General features: G+C 37.0%; 1 protein-coding gene across 4 annotated transcripts; it reads right to left on the bottom strand.

The window, feature by feature from the left end:
- Window positions 1-434: 434 nt before the first annotated feature.
- Window positions 435-12,496, bottom strand: LOC129308067 (uncharacterized). 4 transcript variants are annotated; one of them, XM_054949054.1, is made up of 12 exons: window positions 12,206-12,496; window positions 10,729-10,818; window positions 9,345-9,394; window positions 8,999-9,245; window positions 6,227-8,805; window positions 5,985-6,106; window positions 3,920-5,665; window positions 3,638-3,686; window positions 3,293-3,540; window positions 3,086-3,190; window positions 2,056-2,269; window positions 435-877 (listed from the first exon to the last, which is right to left on the bottom strand). In XM_054949054.1, the coding sequence occupies exons 4-12, from the start codon at window positions 9,189-9,191 to the stop codon at window positions 815-817; spliced, it is 5,319 nt and encodes a 1,772-aa protein (XP_054805029.1). In that variant the 5' UTR covers window positions 9,192-9,245; window positions 9,345-9,394; window positions 10,729-10,818; window positions 12,206-12,496; the 3' UTR covers window positions 435-814. The 4 variants fall into 4 exon arrangements, with proteins under 4 accessions (XP_054805029.1, XP_054805027.1, XP_054805028.1 ...); XM_054949052.1 differs by having other exon boundaries at window positions 5,985-6,127; window positions 12,206-12,495; XM_054949053.1 differs by having other exon boundaries at window positions 5,985-6,127; window positions 9,345-9,411; window positions 12,206-12,495.
- Between the last annotated feature and the right edge of the window lie 5,399 nt (window positions 12,497-17,895).

Raw genomic sequence — 17,895 nt, forward strand, 5'->3', positions numbered from 1 at the left:
TTAAAGATAAAATGGGGGGAAAGTAATGTCCATCTGAGAAAGTTTAATTAATGAATATTCATTTCTTTTAAATTAGAGGCTGTTTTTTTTTTTTTTGTTCCCCCTCTTTTATTGATGACTTTGGAAAGAGAATATCTCACGTGAGGAAAAATAAGCAGCTGTCGCAACAGGATCCATGTTTGCGTGGCCAATACAATTATTTGATAATAGTTATCAACTGATTTTTTTTTGTCTTTTTTGCCAGATTTAACATCATCGGGCTACTAAAGTAATCTCACTAGAACATTACATACATACAAATATTTAAGATTTTACAATATTTAAAAGAAGAATCGGAAAACGCTTGCCATTATTTGTTGTAAGAATCATGAATTGGAAACAAATGGATTGCTTCTATAGTTTTATGTATGGTACATGCTACGAGGTCAGTCCTCTTTCAAAATTAATTATTTTATTGCAGCCTTTTGGATGCATGATTGAGTTCAAATTAATTATCCATATCAAAGTTGCTTTCAGGGTCTTATTCTCTTTGTGCTACAGAAGTTTTTTTCGGGGGATGTGACAGCAACTACCAAGTTTTCTTTTGGATGGTTAAAACTTTGGGAGACAAGTCATTCGTAGTTGACCGAAGGAAAAGCAACGCCTGAGCAAGTCAAACAAAGGGATGTTTATGACATTTGTCACAAATTGTAGCATATCAAAGGACAAAGTAATGGCGTCAACGTCAAAAAAGCCAATATAGTACTTCCCTGACACAGATACGCTGGCGTATTCTTTGGCATCTTTTTCATCTTATTCGCAGGCCATGTCAGAGTCATGGTCTCTCGTATGGGACCAGTAACAATGTGCTTGTACAATGAAAAGATCGCCTGCCATGCTATGTAGAGAGGAAAAAAATAGAAAAAGGATGATAACAAAAGCAATTATTAAATCATAAGTGGAAGGCGATACCATGCACTTGTTATAATCAAATAATTTCATTCCAATATTGTGGTAAGACACAAGGGAGCAAGACGTTCTTCTGTGGACTTGATACAATATAATAGACTTGTTAGTGGAAAAAGAATAGCCATATTTTTTCAACTAACGCTATTTGCTTTTAGATTATTTTATTAAAGCACCTATGGTAGGGTGAGAGTTATATCTATCTTATAAAATACATAATAATAGTTATTCTTCACAAACGTGTTATCAATTACATATTAAAGTGCAATGCCCAGGATTAATGGACTGAATTAAACAAGTTTTTTTTTTTTCTCAACAAATTAAACAAGTTAAAACACAGGTTCTTAATTCATGTGGAGAAAGGGAAACAACAAGCCCTGCTTTTAAATCAGAAGGGTAACAAAATCCATTAGAACCCAAGTTCTCACTCAAACATCACATCTGTTAGGACCAAAGGTATGAAAATGGAACTAAAATCCAGTTTATTAGGGGCATCGCTTTCCAAGTAAACCATTCCCAAGATAAAAATATGAAATACGAAAATTAAAATACTCGCTAATGTCCATTATGACTAAAGCTTCAAATTTCAAAGTAGATAACTAAAGGAATATTTCCGGGGATGTCCCTCGGTGCAGGATACGCGAAGGGCTTGGACAAGATCAAGATGCAGAAGGACTATACTCAAAGTAAGGAAGACGATTTGAAATTGAGAGAAATGAAGTGATAAGTGAAGCAGCTTACGCTACCAATTTAATCAGACGAAACCTGGCCAAATGGTATGGTTAAAACTAATAAGTAGAGTGCATAAATCTTACTATATACAAAAGGCTTGGAACCTGAAAACCAAAAGTAAAAAAGATAACTAGATTGCAAAGATCTACACAGACATACATACATATATAGATTGCAAAGATCTAACAGCCTCCATTGGTTGAGGAGACAATCTAGTACCATTCTTCTCCTACATTGCCAGTTGTATGGTTCTATTGCGATGAAGTGCAATAATATTAACTTCAAAGTAAAGGACTAGAAACAGGTGGTTGTGGAGACAACTGACCAAGAAAGATGGAAAAATGAATTAATTAATGATCAAAGTGAAAGACATTGTACCCTGTCAGGGAGATTTCTAGGCATTGGAAGTGCGGTAACATATTTCTGGGGACATGATTTCTGAGCATTTGCAGTTGCATCAGAGGATGATGAGGCCTCTGCCCCATCATTTTGCCCCCGGCCATGGAACTTGGCAAATCGATTGATGACAGAGAATCGTTCTAAATCTTGACATTCCACTCTCAAATCTAAAAGTGAGGCTCTGGTGTCCAATCTGCATCATCATCATGATAAAAGAATCAAGAGATTATTTAGTGAGAGAATGAAAGGGCAGGGCAAATGAATACAGATAATTGAATTTGACCAAGAAAAAAAAATAACATAACCTAGCAAAAGCCAAGCAACAAAAAAATGGAAAACATAAAAAAAAAAAAGCAATATTTTGATTCACATCTACTGCAACTTCTTCAGCTTATTAAAACTACTATAACTAACATGTACAATTAAGAGTAATGTCAAAAAGCAGGGGCATCCTGTTATTGATTCACATCTCTAGGAACTTCTTGGGCATATTAGATTGGCCGTCTGTCTATTACAATACCATCTATCACAGCTTCTGCAGCATGTTCTAATTACAAAAAGCAGAAACTAAGCAACACCAACAGCAGAAGACTTATTCCTATCTACTCAATCAATTTAAACATGAGACCCAACCTACATTTGTAATGGACCAGTTATGCCAGCAAGGACTGTATCTGTTCAATCCCATAGAAAGTGAACCCAATGTAAATCAATTAACAAGGGGATTGAAACAAATACCATCTTAACAGCACCTTAGCTTGCTAATGGAATAATTCAGTGGACCTCTACCACACAATGGATGAACAGAAATAACAACATAAATATTACAAACAACCTAGAAAATTTTAAAGAGAGTATCAAAGCACCAGTACATTCGCATTCATCATGTGTGCAAAATATAAGCCACATGAGATTTTCTCCTATATATCAACTGGCCTTACTATTTCATAAAGCCATGAAGAAAAACATCATAAAGGATTGAGCATTAAAATGAACAGCCATGTATTACCTCAATATTTCATTTTCCAATTTCTTTGCTCTTCCAACAAGGTCTTCCATAATCTTCAACATATACTGATCAATTTTCTCTGGCGATTTAAGCTTCTCGGAAAGGCTATATATATCATGAAAAGTTTCAGTTTTACAAAATGAAGGAATAAAAAAGATAAATACATATTACATACCATGCCCCAACAAAAAGAACAGGAATTCTTACATGTTTCTGCTGCCTATATGCATGAGTTTATCACGTCCTGACGATGAGACTGAACTGCACGAATTCCCTAATGCTAATCTAGCAACTGAATAGACCACACTCTCATGGTGTAGCTTCACATCTGCAGAGAGAACTGCAGCTGGAGGAGGGCTAAATAGTTGCTGCACAAGTTGCGTAGTCAAGACAAGTCTTCTTTTTGACTTCACAACTGGTGATACATCTTCATTTACATCAGGATCATCGTCAACCTAAAATATATATGGTTAAAAGTGAAATCATCACTATCATTGACAAAAGAATTTACAGACCCAGTTCACAACCCAATATAATTATGAACAAACCAACCTTCTCAATCAATCTATTTGTGGCTCGGGCCCAGTCTAATTCTGCCGCACTGTCAGGAATCAAATAGCATGAGTCATTCTAGGGAATAAAAAATTAATAACTGCAAAACAGATAACAAACTAAAACAAAGTTGCAGAAAAGTAACATGAGGTAACATAAACTGAAATTGAAAATAATAACAACAATAATATAAGCTGTATGAAGACTTTGAAGGATCTTTTCCTATAGTTATAGAAACAAAGTAATGTGAATGTACAAAACATCCTAGTTAGATTAGCCAACCTGATACTAGGAAGCCTTTCAGAACCCTGTGCCAATTCTTTATGCCATGGTACCAGTTCAGATGTCTCACTTTTACGTTTCTTTTGCCTCATAACCATGCCAGGTTCAACTGCAGGAGGAGGCATTATCTGAGAAGCTACATGCTCACTTGCAACTGAAACAGGGGCTGGACTCTGCTGAGCATTACCGAACTGACTGGTATCACCAAGACTATTAACTTGCTCAATCGAACTACGAACTTGCAAATTATCAGATTGGCTCTGACCAATTGAAGCTTGTTCCATAATCTTTGGAGGAGTCTTGTTCCTTACATCACACATTGGCAATAAATTGCCATTTTTAAAGGTTCCATATTGCTCAAACCACGATGGTGCCATCTGGGGACTAATTGAAGAGTGCTCACTTCTTACAGAACTCACTGCGTTGCCACTAGAAACATTAATAGCATTGCTCTGAGCATATCCAAGAACCTCCTGAGAAGTTGCATTGGTGTCATGTCCATTACCAGGCTTTGTTGAAAAGCTTAGCATAGTAGGATCTGATGGCACTGAAGAATGATTACCAGACAAATCTTTCACCATAGCATTGTACCCATATGACAAGTGACCATGGTTGGAAGTCGTTGGTTGTGTGTCCAACATGTTATCTGAAACTTTAAATCTCTTGACATCTCGATTGCTAGAATCAATCTCTGCACTTTTCATAGACTGAACTTGAGGTAACAATGAGAAATTTTGGTTGAATGAATTGTTTGGCCTTAAAGACCGACCAAATTGTTCAATATCTCTAGAGGTGGCAGCAGGGCTTGAATGAGATGCATCAGGCATAAACTTCACAGCAGGTTCCTTTCCATGTAACGCACTTACAGCCTCTTCAGCAGAATCAGCACTCTCAAGTAGCATCTGCTGTCCAGAGCTTTCTTTAAGCAACTGTTCCTTACCTCCAGAACTATTAGAATAAACAGAAGGACCAACACCAGAAAGGTCATTGCCATCTTTTTCTGAATCTTCATCACCTGGCTTCTTCAGCACAGTTGACATTTCACAATCATTGTTTGGTTGAAGACGGGACAGGATCTTTGAAGCAAGTTGCTTGCTAGAAACATTGGTCCATACATTATGTAAGACTTTCAAAGGGGCACCATGTTGAGATGCACCGCAGTTATAAGTAGGTTGAGAAGCTATACCAGCCTCTGAGGCTACAATTTGTGAGGCATGGTCTCCTGGATGCATTTGATCTGTACCACTCAGCTGGGATATCTCTGGAGCTGATGGAAATTCGGGTTCACTAGCCTGAACTCTCTCACGATATTCATTGATCTGATTCATGGAAGCAGTCCTATCTGTAGGTGTTACACTAGCACGCTGAGCACTCGCTACTGGTCCACTGACATTAGCCAAATTCTGATTTTGAGCATGACTCCTAGAGAAGGGAAAGCTAGATGCGAAAGCCTGTGGAACATTTCCCAGTGCACTGAATTGAGAGGATTTATCAAGAACTTGTCCTGAGGAACCAGAAATATTATTCCTTAGCTCCCCATGTAATGACTCTTGAGAAGGCAGAGCCTGAGAGGTAGCCAACCACATATGACCCTTCTCTCCAGTTTCAGATGAGCCATGAGAAGATGCCATGGGAAGCCTTTGAGTAGGAGGAGCTAATTGCAAACCAAAGCCCTGAGACGACAATGAACTTTGATTCCGCAGAGTCTGTGCAACAGATCCATCAGATGCTTCAGCTTCAGGCACCCTGGAAGATAAATGGCAGTTAGAAGAGCTTGTGTTCGTTGCAATGCAATGCTCCCTCAATTGATCCACTTTAAGAAGAAGCTCAATAATATTTTGACTACAATAATTTTTAGAAATAAAAGCAAACGGATGAGAAAAAAATTATGTAAGTTATGGAACAGTAGAGCACTGGGGGGGGGGAAGCAAATTAGACCACATTATCAGTAACACAAAAGATTGTAGATGAACACGTGACAATATGCACGGCAAGGTTACCACATGACGATATACTATTATCTGAGCTTGAAACAAAAAGGGATCATTTTTAAATATTAAACTACCTCGGTGATGAAGCCTTGTTAGGGGCATAATTACCAACACTTCTATCGAATGATGTCAGTGTTTTAGTCATATGACCAGGAAGTTTGCTTTTTGGGGCATCATCCAAGCTTCTTAAATCACCCTGGAAAGCAGGTATATTCATCTGTCATGTTGTAAAGAATGTCAACTACTTTTCATTCTTTAATAAACAGGAAACTTTAAGAATTAGTAACAGTGATAGAGGGCTAAGTCTTACAATCACCTTCTCAATTTCAGTATGATCTCCATCACTATGACCAAATTTTGACTGCCCGGTGTAGTTTGGGTCTTGACCTTTCATCCCTCCAAAAGTTTGTTGGTGAATTGGCACATCAACACTCACATCCCCCATTGGGTGGTACTGAAATTTACGGGTTACAGGTGGTCTTTGATTGATCTGAGCAGGTAACTTTGGACTACGTGCATCATTGCCATCAAAATAAACATTCTCTCTCATGCTACTTCCTCTGTGGTAAGGACTAGATACAATACCATCTGATGACATATCTTTTCTATTAGAATTCTCGATCTCCTGGGTCTCACCATCTCCCTTCTCATTCTTTGGTGACTCCAAAACTACGGTATTCCTCTCCATATGATGCCGATATTTTCCTGGACCTTCATTTCCTCTATAGCTCCCTGAGGAGTCAGCATCTCTCCATACATCAAGATTGTTAGGCTGCTGTTGATTGCTTTGACGGTTAACCCATGTGGCACCTGAATTTGGTACTGCTGCAATGCCACCTATACCAGAATCTTCCCCACAACCCCGAACACTATCTGCAGACTTCATGCGTTCCACTCCAACAGATACAATAGTACCATCAGGCACCCACATTCCAGGAACCTGGCCCATCTCCTCTTGGGAGGTTTTCTCACGATGTGTCTGCATTGAGCTTTCACTATCATGGGTTTTCAGTGAAGCATTGCTATGAGGAAGGCCTGATTTAACAAGATTCCAACCATTTGGCCTATTGAACAGCTCAGCACTACTATTACAAGATGACATGGTCTGTTGATGATTCCAAGAACCTGACATACTCCTTTCATTTATTTCTACACCAGGAGAAGTAGCAGCATTTCCATAAATATGACTCCCTTCAGCATGGCCCTTGTGCTGAGGGCTACAGTCTAACCATTTGCCTCTTTCTAAAAATTGTGGAACAGATCTCTGAGAAGAATCAGTCTGTAACCTGTCATGCTGTTCATGTGATGAATCTCCTGACTGATGAAATCCAGGCATACCAGAAAAGTTTGCATTTGCATTGGGCCTGTTAACATCTTCAGGCTGAAGAAAAGGTCTTGAATTTATATTGGAAGATGGCTGCAAATTTTCAGCCCAAACTGGAACCTGTTTGCTGTTATCAATAGTTGACGGCCGCTCATTTCCAGGAAAACGCTCAGTATTCCGAAAACTTAGACCACTCCACTCCTCCTGTACACCCATATCACTGGTAGAAGTTTCTGCTACAGCAGACTGCATGAGTGCACTCCAACTCCCACTCTGGATGGATGGAAATCCGTTAAAACTATCTGCACCATCTAGCATGTTAAAACCTGTGTTCCTGCCAAATGCATCCCAAAGGTTGTCATCTGAACCAAACAAAATCTTCTCTTCAGTTGGATCTAATGTAGCTACACTCTGTGAAGGAGGAACCTGCACTACCATCTTATCCTGTGATGTCTCAGATGATGCAACTAATTGTTGCCTCCCTTGAAATTCTTGCATTGGAACGTTTCTTCGCTCAGAATTTACTTGCTGCAAGTTCTCCATATTCAAACCTTGAGGAGGGGGACCAAACGCACTTTTCTCTTGAATATCATGCCTTGAAGCTGAAGTTCCATCATTTGTGTTAGTTTGATCTGAAAATGCTGCATATTGATGAGCTGAAAATGAACCACCACCGGCTGATATGTTTGGCAGAGGAGACTTGTCCCCTTGAACATGAGAATACTGGTGTGGGATAGCCATCTGTGACATTGGTGATTTATCTACTTGAACATGAGAATACAGGTTTGGTGTACCCCGTGAGCTAGAAATTGGTAGCCCATAAAGAGATTGATCACCTGGATTAGGAACCATACCCATCAAGCGCAATGCCTGTCCTTGTTCAGGAGATAACATAAGTCCATTAGAGGATCCTTGCATAACTGGAGATGCACCACGCTGGAGCCAATTTGCATTATTTGCCATAACTTCAGGCTGCCACATAAAGTTAGATGCCTCATTGATGGGAATACCATTGATAAGAGATGCAGAATGATTTCCAACAGTCTGTTTCGAAATGGAGGAAGTTGGAGTCACAGAACTTTGTTGCCTAGCTTCCAGTTGTTGAATATGCTGCTGCCTCTGAAGTTCTTGAATCTGAGAGATCATTGCTTGCTGCTGCAATAGCTGCATGTCGCTTGCTCCTGACTGCTGCCGAGCCAAAGATTGCATCATGCCAGGGTGCCGGCCACTTATTTGCTGCTGATTGCCAAAAAAGTCAAAGTTGACAGGAGATTCAGCAGCATCAGTCCTCGTCAAGTTTTTCTTATAGAGGTCAAGACCACTCCCTTGTGATTCTAGCACTGACACACCTCTTGGAAGATTTGGCATGTTATGCCAATCGGATTCTGTATCCACTCCCAACATGTTAGCTTCATTCTGCCTGGTCTGGAAAACCTGATGTCCCTGCATATAGCCATTCCCAGCTGCTTGCTGGGTCTGGGGTTGATTTCTGCCAGACTCAGGCCTCAGTGATTGTGTCAAATTTAAACCATGCCGCAAATGGGAAGAGCTTGTATGTCCCTGCTCAGAATCTTCAAGCCAAAAAATAGTATTAGACTAGACTACAACACCACAAACCACATCATAATTATAAATTATGAAGTTAAACTTTCAAATTCCAATCATAGTAATGTAGTGATAAACATTCAAGTGTAGAAAATTTGTAATTACAAGTGACAAAAATGTCAAGGATCAACCAGTAAACTAAGAGTAAAGATTTATTACCTAATTGCTGTACATTGAAATTTTTCAAATTGGAAATAAAAGGAGCACCGGCAGCTCTCTGGCCTCCAGCCCACAAATTACTACTCAGTCCTGACCAGTTTCCGTCAACAACCTGTGAATGATACTGGCCCTGGGACAAGTTTTCTTGGCCAAAAAAATTATGAACCCTGTCTCCAACCTCGTTTCCAGGCATAGATAACCCAGCCCACGTTGATCAAAAACTAGGAATTTATAAGAAAGAAGCTACCTGGTAAAATCATGAAGACAAAGTTTAAATTTTGTCACACCCTACATAATGAGAAGATCACAAAAAACTTATTATGTGATGTACTGTTCAGATACATACCTCTCATCAACTACCATTGATCCCTGGAAATGAGGGGGGAATAAAAGATCCTGCAAACAAAAGAATTCTTTTTGTGTAAATTCATTAGATCAGCTGTGATAAGAAATGGCAGGATAACAAATAATGACATTTCATACAAGGCACTATACTCAAAGCATTAACAAGCAAATGCAACATGATATTTACCATGCTTCTTGTTCTGCATCGAAAAAGGAGTGAAAACATTGAACCAAAATAAGTCCCATTCAAGCACCAAATCAAGTATAAGTGCACAACAAAATGGAAACAAGTCACATACGTAAACCAAATGAATTTAACGATGCAGGAAAATGGTGTCATCAATCAGGTGCAGCCTAGTAACTTTTTTTTGGGATGACATCTATTGGTTTTCTGAAGCTACATTGAGCCCTGACTAATCTGAATCAAGCTGGTCCAGACTAAATGGGTGTAAAGCTCTTCCAACTGAAATTTTTTGAACAACGAGTGTAAACAAGACATGAACTCAAGATCCTACTTAAGGGCAACAAGCACCTAATCATTTGAACAAACTGCCGTTGATGCCTTGTAACTTTATTATAGCAAAGTTCATTTGAACAATATTTTTGTGCAATCAACATTCAGCAACAGTTTTTCAAAATATTTTTATTGTTAAAAGGATCAGATATATTCATTGAGTTGCATGTCAAAACATACATACCAGCACTACTGGCATTAAATCAAGTACAGTACAAAGGTTACCTGGGATACGAATCAATTATCAATCATCATCATTAGAAAATTCGAACAAAATTTCAAGCTTAGCTTTAAATCTTTTGCATCAACAGCTGGTCTATCAAACAATACTGAAGAACAAAATTGGATATGACAACCCACCCTAAACCACAGTAAATTCCACCTTATGACGAAAAACAGCTTCAATCAAATCAATTCACAATGTGGAATTAACGACATGACCACAATCATGCAAGAAGGACAAAACCCACCTCAAAGTTTGTACGTGTAATTCCTGTTCTAGTAAAGAACCCTCAGTTCCACTAATTCTATTCAGCATCAGTATTTGTTATGTTATACTAACAACCCTCAGTTTTTATCTGCGGCTTTTCAGTTATCATCTTAAAGTCAACACAGTCAATGAATGCATCATATTCAAGTCAACCGGAGGTCATTTTCAGACCCCCAAGAAAGTCATCATTCCATTATAGAACCAGGACATGTTCCACCAAGTAAATTTATTAAAAAATTAAAGAATCCATGAACATTTCTTCCAGATTGGTGTGACATCCACAGCCACAAGCATAGAATTTAGCAACAAAACCAACATGCTATATTAAATAAATCATTTAGTCAGCTGAGATTCTATGGCGATAGAGAGAGAGAGAATTACCTGCAGTGTATTGATTCACTCGTCCAGTTCACACTGCATAAGTTATGCTGTTTCCTCAACCTTCGTACTGTCTAAAAGGTGTCAAAAACCCTGGTGGATCATAGAATTTTTTAGCAATGTTAAACAAGCAGACATATCAATTTGATTTGTAAATTCATGTGTATTTATTTTCGCGTATCTATAAGATATATAGTAAATAGATAGAGCAACTTCCACAGTTGATAAATTCTTTCTCCACACGTAAATGATTACAATTTACAAGTAGCAATGAGCTTAATAATTATCATACCCATTATTGATCATATCTTGAAGTTAAGGGACAATGATGACCCAGAACAAGGGAAAAAATACAACTTTTCAATAGGTTTAAGCAGTTACTTCATAAGGTTGAAGCACTAAGACACGCACAGAGCTACTTTGCTTATTAATGAAGAAGGGGGGAAAATTGTCCTTAAATAATTCCTTTTTAACTCTACATTCTATCTTCATTGTGACATAATAAAAATATAATAAACAATCTCATACACATACTTCTATTTATGAACAGCATTATGCCACAAAACAGCAAACAACGCAGTCACACGACTTATATGTTATACCGCTCACTGTGTGGCTGCACCAAATTGGCATTTGAAGATAAATCAATTAACTTTGGGAATAAGGAATGCAACATCACTACGAAAAATCCAGCTTTAATTTCAGTGCGTGTGCATCGTTGTTGCTGACAACAACAATCAGAAACATTGAGTCTATTCAGCACATTCACATAACGGAAAAAATGGCAGCAATTGTCAACTGCCACTATATCCTCGGAAATGCTTAACTAGAGCCAAATAAATCCGAACATCCAGATAATGATCCATGAAAGGCTGCACACCTACGTGTCATGCGTTCTAATTAACATAAAAACGACAGAAAAACCCTTCTGAATCATTTTCAATATCACACATGGGAAAGACGAGGTGCACGAAACAAGAGTCAAAATTTGGATGTCAGAATTCAGACTTTCCTTCCCAGGACTGCAGAAACCAAAAATAAGAGGTAGATATTGAAGCAAATAGTAGGAGACGGAAGAGGAAGCCACGACCAAAAAGAAAATCTAATCAGATGTGTTTAAGTTACTTTAGTTGAAATTTTTCTGTTTGAGAAATGAGAGGAGCAAAAATACATAAATTCAATTAGCACTCTTTTCCCTCGTTTTCGCGGCAGCTCTGCTCGTCCCAAAACCGCTTATAACTTCACAATCTCACATTTGCTACCAAACTACATAAGATCGGAAACACAGCATAATTCCAGCTCTAAACCAGCATTTAAAATGACTAGACAACACAAAATAACTTTGTTGAACTTTCGAAAATTCTGCCCAACGCAAAACGCCAGACCCTGAAAAATAGATTTGCTTTTTCCCAAAACCAAGGTTTCCCGGAGAGAGAACACTAGGGTTTGTTAAACATAGAACCATAGTCCAAGAACTCACAGCGACATTTGGAAGCCTCCATTGAGGCTGAAAATTGATCCTCGGAGTTCGTTGGATAGCCAAGCGTTAGGGTTTGCAGCGAAGAAGCGAAAATGGGCGTCTTTGAGCTCAGACAGATAAAGTGATCGAAATAGTGCAAAATTTTCAACGAACAGAGGAACAAAACTGAGGCTCGGTCCGAATTTAGGTTCGGAGACAGAAGCTAAATGGTTTGGATCCGAAGCTGAAACGTTTCGTCCATCGCTAATTGGGATTTGGGAAGCGTTTCGAGCGAGGCGAGGCGAGGCGAGGCGAGAGGGTGGCCGCGTGAAGACTAGTTGAGGGTAAAATTGGAGATCAAGTGACCATCAGCCATCCACTTGAAATATGACACGCGGTGTGGAGCCGACTTGGATAATTTTTTTAATAAATAAATTTAAAAAAAAAAAAAAAACCAAAAACGTGTAGTATGTTTCTTCATCGTTACCCCTTTTTTATCGTACCGTTGCAATTCAGGAAGAAAGCATTCCTTTGTGAAACTTTCTGGCGATAATAACCCGCAATTTATTCTTTTCTTTTTGTTTTGTGACTTACATATCAAAGTAATAATGATTTTTTCATATGATGTCATTCTTTTGAAATTCGAGGCATATCCTTAGTGTCTTGAATAAAACCTTTATCACTCTAATTCTCAAGCATAATAAACTTATTACCTTGAATGATCTTAGACCAATCAATCTCTGTAATATCACTAACAATTTTTTCTCTAAGATCATCAGTAACAGGTGAGACCAATAATGTTTAAGCTAATATTTCCATTTCAAACTACTTCTATAAAAAGAAAACTTAGTATAGACAACATCTTTTTGGTTGTAGAGTTAATGCATCAAGTCCACTCACCAAAGGTAAGAGGAAGAAAGTAGTTACTTGAAAGATTGACTTGGCAAAGGCTTTTGATGTAATATCTTGATCTTTTATTAAGGCTATCTTTGTTAAGATGAGTTTTCCATCAATATTAATTCAACTTATTTTACAGTTTATCTCGACAATGCATTATCATATTCATTTTAATTACAAAGCCACACCACCAATATATCATTCAGATGGAATAAGGCAAGGAGACTCAATATCCCCCTATTAATACATTCTCGTTGCAAACATTTTGTCCAACCTTTTGTATGAAGACGACTCAATACTATTCTTTGAATGTAACAATTATGGTCTTATTGTGGTTAAGGACATTTTCCATACTTTTTGAGAGCAATATGGATGAGACATCAATAACGATAAATCCATCATAGTTCTTAGTCCTAATATAACTCCAAACATGAAGAATTTTATTTCATCTTAGCTTGCTTGCACAATAGCATATAGGCTTGGAAAATATCTGGAAACTTTGATAGATGCTAGTAGAGACAAATCTATTCTTCATGAGCATCTTACATTTATTGATAGGAAGATTTTTGGCTAAAGGGTCAACTTACTCTCTTAAGACTTGCACTTAACTTTAACCAAGTTTGTGTTATCCACATCAAATATTTATCTATTGTCATGCGTTAAATTGCTAAAGAAGATTTGCAGCCTTATTGATTCCATGCTAATTCACTTTTTTTGGAGATATGATCATGACTCGAAAAAGATGCAATTGGCTAAGAAGGATTCCCTCTTTGCTCCCATCTTTGAAGGTGGATTTCGTATTCGATCAAAACATTAAATGAATTTGGCTTTTTTAACCAAACAAATTTGAGGAATTTATTCTCTCAGCTAGACTCTTTGTTTGGTACCACTCTCTCTATATTGATTTTTTTAGTCATATTAAATTGAAGAAACCTTATAATGTTTCGTGGTTTTGGAAGGATATATTGGATTCTCAGGATATCATCCTTAAAAATCTGAAATGGTAAACAGGTTCAAGAGTAAATATTCCAATTGAACACGAGCTTTGGTGGAAATCGATTGATCATAATTTGCTTAATAGATTTGATATCAGCCATGCGTCTAATCTCATAATTCATAGAAATTTATCTTGTTCTTCTTGTAATTGGAATTGAGATTTGATTTAGAAAATTTATAAGCCTCAGGATGCTCAGGCCATTCTCAAAACTCATTTTCCTTGCTTTCCCAGGATGATAAGTTGATTTGGTCATGAAGCACTAATGGCTTTTGCTCTATTAAAGATGGCTTCTGTTCCATCTATAGGTATGAAACTCCTTTCTCTAATGAATCCTTTTGGAATTTTCTTTAGAAAATTAAATTGCTGCAAAAGCAACATTTGTTCATACGAAAGCTAATCCATTCAACAATACCAATTGGAAACATTCTTCAAAAATATCATGTATACGTATAATCTTAATATGTCTTTGGATGTCCAGATTTTGAATCACTGACTCATCTATCTGGTTGTCACGCCCCAAATATTTAAGGCATGACCGGCACGGAATATGTGTGTAAAACCCATATCCCTTAAGCCTTGAACAAATATACTTTCATCCATGCCAAACTACCAGCATATGATTTTTGCTATTATTATTATTATTATTATTATTATTATTATTATTATTATTATTATTATTATTAATAAAATTTTTAATAGAACTTTCATGTAAATAAGACTTCCTGAAATGAATGATGACAAAGAACAATAATAATCAAAATAAAGGATCTCGCTCTGTACTAACATATATACAATCTTTTAAGAAAGATGAGAATCCTACCTACATTATACATGGAGCAGTTAGGACCATTCCTTGAAATGAATACAGGGTTCAAATTTTCATCAAGTAAAACTTGTTTGAAATAATTCTTCCACTCCGCTTTAGTGATAGAATGTCTCAAGTAACACTTTGATATACAAGTTCAATTTATGCTACCTGAGGCCAAAAATATATTTTTCAGTGAATAACGTCCTAACAATAAATAATTGAATATAAATAAAATGAAAAATTCAAAATAGATATGTAAGTTAATGAAACAAAAATTTCCATAAAAAAATGTATAAACTTCAAAATAAAATGATTCTATAAAATTTTGAATAAAATCTTGAATCATTGAACTAACATAGCAAATGGTAATATCACTTGATTTTTAAGAAGTCACATAAATGAAATAAATACTTGTAAATAATTTACTAAATAAAAACTAATGAAATTTAAAATCACCAAATAATTAAATTCACAAATTTTTAGGGACTTATTAGAACGATAGACAAACGTGGACACACAGTCCACGAAGGTAAATAACCAAACGCGGCTTATGCCACGAATACAAATGTGGACACACAATCCATGAAGGTAAGTATCTAAACGCAGCCGAAGCCACGAAACAAACGTGAACACACAGTCCACGAGGATATTGCTAACCAAACGTGGCTTGAAGCCACGAAACAAAGGTGAGTACTATGCTCACGAATAATCATCCCTTCGTTCCACGTGCGTTGGCCATCGCACGGGGCTAGCACCTCCTATAAACACCCTGCTAGCTAGGTGTACCATGGCGCGCCAAGGGCTAACGGAACTGCCGTTAGCAACCAGTGTTCTATATAAAGTCCCCTTTTTTTTAAAATCATTTCAAACATGCGAGAAAATCATCACTTTCAAGATACAGTTCTCATTCTCAAAATCAAACTCGCATGAATACTTTTAAGCATTAAAACTTTCCAGAATCAAATTTTATATTCAATGCTCGTGCTTGCATTTATTGAAAAAATTTCAACTTCAAACTCGCATGAGTCATTCTCTGTATCTCTCTAATATTTAATATAATAAAAATATCATAATCAAAATTCAAATTTAATTTCATTGATCAAATAACATTTTAAATTTGGTAAAGCTAATTTATCAAAATAGAGTAATGTTATTGAACAAATATTCATTAATTGCATTAATGCTATAAAAATAATTTCCAGAAAAATAAAATCCCACAATTAGAATTCAAACTTCTATTTACTGATTAACCAAAATGATCAATTATGGTAAAATAATTTCACAAAATAAAGTAATTTAATCAACAAAATGTCTCATAATCACATTACTGTCGCAAAAATAATTTGCATAAAAATGTAATATTCGAATAAAAGAAATTTCAATAAAATATCAGTTGGGACGCTATCCACTTACCTGAGACATTTTGAAACATATAACTTGCTCCTAATTAACCCCTTTTGTGATATGGTCTGCACCTTATTTCCCTAGCACCCAAACGATCATTTTTGTTATCTCCTTGATTCACTTCATAAATTCAAAATCTTCAATACAAACAAATTTAAAGAATGGGAAAAGATAACATCGACATCGACATTTCACAAATAAGAACCCGTATTAAGTTTAATTAATAAATCTTCAATAAACACATATATAGATAGTACTTAAAATTTTCAAGTCTTCATATAGAAAATAGACTACTCATGTGATTTAATCAGCATTACCTATCACTCATGTATGTCCAATTTTCATAAACTTTCCTCATCACACATTCTATCAGACATTTCACAAGCACACAAAAGTTACCATAAGAACAAACAAACTTGATCTTTGAAATATTAGCCAAGTACTTTTTAAATCTCTTAACAAAAATCCAAACATACAAACAAATTCTCTATGCCTCCTAAACACGTTTCTTCATCAAGAACAAATTAAAATTCATACCACAGAACCTAAATCCATAGTATTAGATTTTAAACCTTGTAACATACTTAATTACTCCATTTCAACCCTTCTACACATTTTTCATGAACACCTTAATAGCATTAACATTCAAACCACATCATCAAACTTCTTATGTATTCCTCAAAACTAACAAAAAGGAAGCCCCAAATTTCCCTTTTATTCAACGTCCAACAGCAATTAAAGCAAAGCAATTCCAGTTCATTGCATATAGACACGTAGAAGGCAGAAAAGATTTAATCAAAGATCGAACTTCCTACCTATTCACAATACACACATAGATTCGATGATAGGGGAAGAAAGGATAGAACTTAGCTCACCAATGAAGCAAAGAGAAACGATCAGGAGGAGTCAAAGCCCCCGTCACCAGAACAGCCTCGAAACAGGGGAAGATGATGAAGGAGAGGCTTCGATGATAGCATCCCACAGCGCACACGAACAGAAGAGAAAGAGAAGCACAGTGATCATGACTCCAACCTCGTCAGCGATGAATCCACGGCAAACTTGGATATTTTCGACGGACAAAATAGCAGGGAAGGAGAATGAAAAGGATGGAGAATAACAGGGGTCTTGAGTTTGAAGCTTCTCTCAATCACCAAATTCAACCAGACAGAAAAGAAGAAAAAAAATAAGGATTCAAAGATCTTCACCTCAGGTCCGCCATGGCAGATATGGAATAAGAAACTCAAAGTTCCCTCCAACTAGAAAAATGTCGAGAACAGGGGAAAGAGAGCTGCTCACTGTCGCCCACAGGGAAATGGGAGAACTAGCAAACTGAACCTCTAACCATGACAGAAATCACTCCCACCGCATGATATAGAAACACGTAGCCGAAACTAACAGAGGAGAACGAAGGACGACAGCAGAATTGACAAAACCTCCATGGCAGCAAGCACCAGTGACACGCAATAGGAAAAATGAACTCTGACATTTACACATAGCAACACAGTAAAGAAGGGGGAGGAAAGTTCACTCACAGTCACCGGCGATGACAGTAGGCGGCGGAAGAAACAGAGGAAAGTCGAGACAGTAAGGTCCGAGCTCACTCGC

This window comes from Prosopis cineraria, unplaced genomic scaffold (genome assembly GCF_029017545.1).
Source record: "Prosopis cineraria cultivar Desert tree isolate PC_DT_omini unplaced genomic scaffold, ASM2901754v1 PC4, whole genome shotgun sequence".
Taxonomy (NCBI): Eukaryota; Viridiplantae; Streptophyta; class Magnoliopsida; order Fabales; family Fabaceae; genus Prosopis; species Prosopis cineraria.

Bases quoted from the DNA above. Each gene is read 5' to 3' on its own strand.
- LOC129308067 (XM_054949052.1), bottom strand. From the start codon at position 9,191: ATGCCTGGAAACGAGGTTGGAGACAGGGTTCATAATTTTTTTGGCCAA. The intron at 3,541-3,637 runs GTTGGTTTGTTC...TATATATTTTAG, and splicing joins CAAATAGATTGATTGAGAAG to GTTGACGATGATCCTGATGT. The intron at 878-2,055 runs GTACAATGTCTT...CTCTCTACATAG, and splicing joins CTAGAAATCTCCCTGACAGG to CATGGCAGGCGATCTTTTCA.